Below are 7,930 nucleotides of genomic sequence, written 5' to 3'. Positions count from 1 at the left end.
AGCCCAGGTATTATGCCTCTGTGTTCATCCTGACTCTGGATCCAGAGCCCTGCCATCTCACCAACCTCCAGAAAAATGTCTCAGTCTAGGAAAATGGCAAATAGCCTTATGTGCATCACGAGCACCTACTTGCCCAGGGCCTAAAGTCACCAATCAAGACAGGAATTAGGGATAATTTGACAACAATTAGGATAAAAGGAGAGTAAAGCAATGGTTGCATGAGAGAAAAAGCAAAAATTTAGATACACACACGCCTCAAACCCTCAAACCTCCAGAGCTTCCTGCCGATGAACCGAAAGGGGGAGTGTGAACTTCTTGGCCCTGTTGGCAGGTGTCTATCTTCTCACCAGCCCCACAGTCCTCCACTTCCTGAGGAGGCAGGAGCAGAACAAAGGCGGCAGCCTCCTTTTCTCTTCTGTGTCCCAGCCATGGCTGCCACAGCCTTGGCCTCCTGGCATCATCCTGGGGGAAAGGACAAGATGATGTGGAAGGTGCTGGTTATCACGGCCCTGCTGCAGGCACAGCTCCCGGTGACAGGTAAGGCCCAACATGTTGACGGCAAGGAGCTTTAAGAAAGTCTTTGTGCATGTGTGTGGGGCAAGAGGAGGGGTTGTGAGGGGCTGGTATCTCTGTTGAATCCTGTTCTCCCCAGATCAAGGGGCGGCAGAGCAGAGAGGACCCTGCTCGATGCCGGCATCTGCTCATTACAGCCAAGCTGGGCCTGGGTTCAGAGCCAGATGCTTGAGCACACACCTGCCCTAGTACAGGGTTTTCCAGTGATAAAAGGAGAGAAGGAAGTGCATGGAGGGGGAGGATGGGGTGGAAGGAGGCAGAAGAGCAGCTGGGGCAGACCCAGTGTGGAGAAAAGGAAAGGGAGTATCTCACAGATGCCTGGTGGGATGAGAAACTGTCAGCCAGGCCATCTTTCTCTTGGCATCTTCTTTCACCCCCTTGCTGATGCCATCATTGCCCCTTTCCTTCTTCCTTTACCAAAAGAACACTTCTCTCGTTGGTCCGTCAGGGTCACGACTGTGATCATGGCTGACTGGAAGCACCTGGATGGGGCAGGGACTAAGCAGCGGCGTCAATGAAGGAGGGAAGGGGTCTTCCTTGGGGTCTATGTCTAGACACAGCTCTGTCATGGCTGCCCTGCATCCCACAGCCAAAGGCTGCCCTGTGACACACCCATTAGGTTAGTGACTCACCTACTGCCCCTCACTGCAAGCAGCTCTCTATCCGAGGCCAAAAAGCTAGATATACTGACAGAATGTAGGGACAGATGAGAAGATGTGATCTGTTAAGTCACCACTGTGAGGAACACCCAACCAGCAGGAGAACTCACTCCTCATCTTGTTTTAGTTCGCGGGAACCTGGCTTTTCTAGAATCCTTTCACTCCTACCATGTTTTCTAGGCCACGTAGTAAGGAGATCATGCGAAGACAAAACAGGCTGTCTCGGGGGATTGGTGCCATGGCATTTTTATAGGAAACAGGACCAGCTGTATTTGAATCTAAAAAAAAAAAAAAGAAGGGAGGGTGGTCACAAATAAATGACCTTCCTCTACCTCACAGGTTACCTCGGGGTAGGGGAGACCGTTTAGCAACAATGGTAGGAGGGCAGGAGAGGCCACTGGCAGTTTTTGCTCTTGCCAGGGAACATGGCACAGCCTCAGCTTGGTGCCTCAGGGCTTCTGAGGACTGAATAATCGTGGGGTTTTCTGTAAGATCACAGCTTTCTTCTCAGAAAAGCCTTGTTGGGTATGAGTCACATGGTGCTGTGGGGTGAGGACTCCATTGCAAACGCTGAGCAGCCCATCCTGTGTGCAGGGGACAAGAGGACCACATAGCCTGTGAATTCAGTGATTTCAGGGCAACAGCTGACAGTAGCTGCTTCAGACCCTGGGCTTCAGGCCATGGAGATAATTCCGCTACACAGAGTTTCCTCACCAGTCCATTTGCGTTGGCCTGGGGGCCGAGGTAGCAGCAAAGTAGAGTCAGAGGAGAAAAAGGAAAAACTGCTTGGGTGGTGGTGGCTGCTGAGAGTGACAAACAAAAGCCCCACCAAGCAGACTGGATGGGGGCTGTGCCCCTTTCCACACTTGGCACACACGAGGAAAACGTTAGAGTGACTGGATTTTTCATCTTTCCGTGATCCTTGCTTTGCTAGGGTGGAGAGGGACATTTCAGCTTCCCTTAGATAAGGCTCCTAGATGAAAGTTCTTCCAAGCATCTCACCCAGCTGAAGCGAGGTGAAGGGAGACTTGAGCCTTTAACACCAAGGGCTGCAAATGGCACCACGTGGCCTTTACGACTTCACTGGGTGAAGATAGAATTTGAGTTGAGGTCTTCTCTCTTTTCTTTCTCAATTAAGTCACCCATACCCCAAACTCCTTATAAAAATCCACTTTAAAAAATTATTTATTTATTTATTCATGAGAGACACACGGAGAGAAGCAGAGACAGGCAGAGGGAGAAGAAGGCTCACTGCAGGGAGCCTGATGCAGAATTTGATCCCAGGACCCCAGGATCACGACCTAAGCCAAAGGCAGATGTCAACTGCTGAGCCACCTAGGTGCCCCTAAAAATCCACTTTTTACTAAGATTTTTCCATTTGCTTTTTATGGAAATGCCCAGATTATGAGGATCAAAGCAAATAGTGATCCAGTTTGTCTACATGAGGAGGTGTCCCTCGGTGAGAGTCTGCCTAGATGGTCACCGGGATCTGGGGCTGAAAGTGACAATGGTGGTGTGCTTAACAGCACAGGCGCACTTTTGCCTGGAGAGCCGTCAGCTCCTGGGTACCTATAACTCCCTACCCCGATGTGGCCAAGAATGCACCCAGTGGTCAGTGGCCATTGTCTTGTGAGGCGAGGTCCTATAGCTGTGACACAAAACCTCGGAAAATACAGGTCCCCAGGCTTATTTGCACCTCTACTTTTAGGGAGGCAGCTGGATGTGGTGGCAAAAGTCAGGCCAATCATAGATGGAATCCCAGTGTTGCCACTTTTCTAGCTGTGCAACCTTAGGCAGATTGCTTAACCTCTCTGGGCCTTAGTTTTCTCCCCTCTAAAATAAGGATAACTTTTTTTGTAGAGTTGTAAAGATGAGAAATGAATATAATATGCTTGATACACAGCAGACAGCCAATACATGGAAGTGGTATTAATTATTACTATTATTACATCATGGTCTGTTTTCTTGTTCTCAATATCTAGCAACAGGAAATGGAAACCCATGGTTAGAATTCTTAATTTGCTCTCAACTGTGTGGTAAACAGCACTGGGCATTCTCTCCATCTGTTGAAATCCAACTCGTCCTTCTTTTGAGTTCTGAGCATACCCATTCTAGCACAGGAACATGGTGATCCAGCGGAGCGGTGGGCCCAATCGGGAACAAAGCTCAAAGCTTTGACAGGCCACAGGATGAAGTTTAGAAATAGCCATTTTTATTTTCTAAGACAACTTATTCTGTAGGGGATGTTCCCCCAAAGTGAAAACACTCCAAAATATATAATATAAACAATTAGGGGAGGGAAATGAGAGGCAAAGTCTGCCAGGTCGTCAACTGGTCAGGATGGCCACCCAGATTTTGTAGCTGAATGTTTGGTGTGCGTGCTCAGTGACTGGATATTTAAGTGCAAACTTCTCGAACGCCAGCTCTTTGCTTAAACCGCTCAGAGCTGGATGTAAGGGGAACTTCTAAGTAATGCCAGGACAAGGTTTTCTTCAACGGCATTTTCACCAACATCTAGTCATCCGGCTCTGTTCATCCAAATGAGCTCCTTAAATTTTTTCCCTTGGCATTTCTCACACTTGCTGGCTTAGAGACCAAGCTGCTGCTGTTGCCCAGTCCTGGGAAGCTCTTGCTTAGGTGAACGACCACTGTTGTATGTATTTTTAATTCTTTTTCTTTTTGCCTCCGTCTTTAAAAAGTTAGATTTAACTTTTACTGGATGTACGCTTTTACTTTCAAGAGTCCCCAAGCATCGTGTCTTGTGTTTTATTTAGAAGGGTTAGGGCCCTCGCTTGGGAACTGGTTTGCATTAGAGCTGTCCAAACACGCTACCTTGGGAATCCTTTTTCTCCTGAGCTGTATTTACCTACGGTCAGCTAATGGATTAAATAAACAGCAGGGATATTTCAACATAGACTTCTTCTCTGCTTGAGCCAACGTTAGTTATTAACACTGAATTGATGGTAGATTTAATCAATTTGAGCAAACATTCAGTCAATTTGGTTAAAAAAATAATCAAACTAGTCACTTGACATATTAGTTGAGACAAACTATTTAGTCACTGTGGTACTTAGCTGTTCCTTCCAGCCTGAAAAAGTGAGTCTATGTTCCCTGAGGGAAGAGACCACTCAATCTTGCTCAGAGAGGTGTGTGGTGCTTAGTGCACTGCTGGAAGCAGAGTCCACACACCATAAACACTTGTGGAACGAATTAAATAGTGGATGAGTGAAAGAAATCTGGATGTTTCCATGTGATTAAATTAACTTTAATGGTTTATTGAGTGTGAAATATATTGGAGTGGCATTATTTGGAAGTTTCCTCTAGAGGACTTAGCATTTAAATCTAAGCCAAGCAAAACAACAGAACTTAAACTGGTGGAGGGGACAGGGCAATTTAAGTGACCAAAATAATTCAAAATAAGTTGTGAGGATGGTTTAAGATAAAATCTGTTGTTATTAAAATTTTTGATATAAAATTTCCAATATTTGTTTGTTTTGGACATACAAATAAGATAATTTCATATGATCTGAATAATATTATATCTCAAAAATAAATAAGCAAATAAAGAAAAATGTTAATTTTTCTGACTTGGCTTCAAGACTAGGGAAAAAGCAGAAAATAAAAAAGGCTAACAGTTGGAGAATGTTAACCAACAAATTAAAAAAAAAACCTAATTAATGAGAGGTACCAGGAGAAGAATAAGTTTGTGGATTATGGCAAAAATCACAGTATTCAATTCCCTCAAAATATGGGAAGAATAAAAAGGCAGATTGCCTAACCAATGTGGTCTGATTTGGTCCAGGTTATTAACTAAATGTTCCAAGTAGCTATCGCTATTTTCCCCTCTCTTAATTTGAGGTGTTTTAATAAAAATATCATAAACTCATTTGAGGAAGTTATAGATTTTTTAAATCCATAATCTGACAAGCTAACCCAATAACTTGTTATTTTTATTTCCTTGTGTTCCATTCCAATAGTCTTTATAACTGTATACATATCTTATGTAGTTGCCCTTATAAAAGCATTTCCATGTGCTGTTTTTTTCTTAGTAATCCATTGTAAGCATTTTTTTATGCTGAGCTTTCACAATTGGTTTTAATTACTATGTAAGCTTCCATAGTTCATGCATCGTATTTTCCTACTTCTTTACTGTTGGACATTTGGGCTGTTTCTGATTTTTGTTATTATAGCCAATCCGGCGAGAAAATCTTTACATACATAGCTTCTAAAATTTCTTTTGAATTATGTTCTTGGGCTAATGTCTCCAGGATTGACAATTAAAAGAATAGGTTAAAGTAAAAAACATTCCGCAGAATACTTTAGGCCTGTGTTGAGAAAAGTTCAGTTGAGGAAAGACAATTTTTTTTCCTAAGGTTCCAACCCTCTGCAAGTGCTTCTATCTTCTCTGGAGCAGCACCATGGGGAAGGAAGGAGAGGGCCATGGAGCTAGAAAGATCTGGCTTCAGGAGGTGGTTCCTCCCCAGCCTTCCACCGAGGGAAGCAGCCGGCCTGCAGAGCCTTTCTTCCTCTGTAAGATGGCGGTAACGATGTCTACCTCCTGCACAGAATGATGGAGCAGAGATGCCACTCTGAAGTGACGCACCCAAAAAGGTGCTTGGAACTCAGTAGCCTGAAAACCATGTGGGCCTGAGTCTCCCAACCTGCTAAAGAGAAAGAACATCATTTGCCCAATGCGATAGCTGGAAACACTGGTCCTAACATCTTTTTCCTTTTTTTGTTGCTGAATTGGAATGTAAACTTGGGCAGACAGCTCTCTCTGGGCTCTAGTTTCTCATCAGTGAGATGAGGTATGAGAGAGCTGAACATCCCTTTCACCTACAAAATGAATTGTGTGTGTTCTTGAAATTACGAAGTTTTAAGAACATTTACTTATCAGCCCCCACCCTCCTGATATTGGTTCATAGAATTAGGAAACTAAATTTCGTGATTCCCTGCAGCTCTAAATACTTTTTTAAAATCTGGACTTCCACCTTATCACAATATTTGTAACTCTCTAGCAGGGACCCTCTGTTGTGAAAAATCCAAGGACGTAGTCCAACATTTCTGGCTTGCCCCTTATGCTTATACATTTGCTGCAGATTTATCGGAGGCCACCCAAGGACTTTGTTGACTTGAAGAGGAAGCAGATTGCTGTCTGAAGCAGCCCGACTAGCAGTGGGGGGAGTGTTAGGAATGTTCACTGCCCACTTTGCTTGCCTGTTATGATTTGTGCTACTCAGCAACTAATTTTCAGGCTCAAGGGGAAAAAAATAAATAGAAAGCATTAGAACAAGGACAAGCAAGATCCTTCCTCCGACCAGAGATGGAGACCGTCCAGAAACTATCGGTCTCTTAACGCAGTCAGACCTTTATATTTACAAAGTGCCTTCCTATACCCTCACTTGCTGGATCTTCTTCACTATCCTGTGGCCAGTGGCAGATAAAGTAGTAGGATTCTCTTTTTGTAAACAAAGAAAATAAGGCTCAGAAGTTTGATGACTTGCCCAAGAGTAGAACCAGGCCCCAAACACAGTTTCTCTGATCCCTCGTTCAGGGTACACATTCTAGAATATTCTATGCAGCCTCTCTCCCAGGGTCTTCGCTCGGCAGTTTGCAATATCATGCACCGGTGACTGAGCTCTGAGGCAGACTTCTGAAGATATTGTGCTTAGTAAGCACTGACCACTATTTCCCTCTCAATTTTTTAAGAACTAGTTATTTTGATGCTGAATATCTTCACTCACGTAATATGAATTTTTCTGCTGAGTATGAAATATTTGGTTGTTAACATGGAATTATGTTTTTCTCCAGTGTGCTGCTATAATTCTGAACTCACATTTCCCACAAATCTGGTAAAATCTATATTATCGGTTTTACTATTAATAAATACATCTATTTTGGAGCTTGTCTTGGGAGGGATGGCCCTCCGTGTGCAATCCGTGTGTGCCCCATCCCCACCACTGCCCTACATGTATATGAAAATCAAATGCGTAAAGAAAAATTATATTTGAGAGGTTTTGATTCTAAGTAATAGCTTGTAATTGATCTGCTTGGTAAGAACGTATCTTCATACAGCGTGTAAAATTTTGTATGTGTGAGGTTTTCTAAAGGAACAGTGAACTGTTACACACAGAGTTGAGGCTTATTTGTTTGTTTGTTTACGAAATCCTGAAGGAGTAGGAGAATTGCCTTTGAAAGTCAAATGTCTGTCATCAGCTTTCAATTGTTTTTGCCAGCTCTTAGCCTTGAGTCCACTTGCATCTGCTTGATCTGAGCTCAGGGAGGGCAAACCCTTTTGCTCTTGACTGGCACAAAACAAACCAAGATAAGAAATCCGATGCAAAGCAAACTACGTGAAGCACTAAAGAACCAAATGTGTGAATATCTGTCACCTTCTCAAAGTTGCCTGTGAAGTGCTCATGAGCTTCTGCGGGACATTTGTAGGGCACTGGGCTAAGAGTGGGTTTGCAAACTTTGGGGTTGGGAAGGACAACCCAGAATGCAACCACCGTTTGGGATAGGATGAATTCCTACTTCTCCCTCTTGCTGTAGATACTAGGAACTCAGCTGTGTGCTTCTGTGTTTCCCCAGGTCCCTTCCATGGGATGCTGTACTGGTTCTAAGACATAACATGAATGATGGCCCTCAGTTAGAACTGCCCTTTCATCATGTGGGCTGAGAGGGATGATGGAGAATTG

At 43.9% G+C, this 7,930-nt stretch overlaps 1 protein-coding gene across 1 annotated transcript in view; it reads left to right on the top strand.

Moving 5' to 3' along the window:
* The first annotated feature begins 272 nt into the window (after positions 1-272).
* CD247 (CD247 molecule) overlaps positions 273-7,930 on the top strand; it is a 74,026-nt gene continuing 66,368 nt past the window's right edge. Inside the window, exon 1 of the mRNA XM_077901522.1 lies at positions 273-537. Coding sequence (XP_077757648.1) covers positions 288-537 — 250 coding nt within the window. The 5' untranslated portion in view covers positions 273-287. The remainder of the gene's footprint in view (positions 538-7,930) is intronic.

This window comes from Canis aureus, chromosome 6 (genome assembly GCF_053574225.1).
Source record: "Canis aureus isolate CA01 chromosome 6, VMU_Caureus_v.1.0, whole genome shotgun sequence".
Classification (NCBI taxonomy): domain Eukaryota; kingdom Metazoa; phylum Chordata; class Mammalia; order Carnivora; family Canidae; genus Canis; species Canis aureus.
The sequence above is the reverse complement of the archived record's forward strand: the minus strand, read 5'-3'. Positions and strand labels throughout refer to the sequence as shown.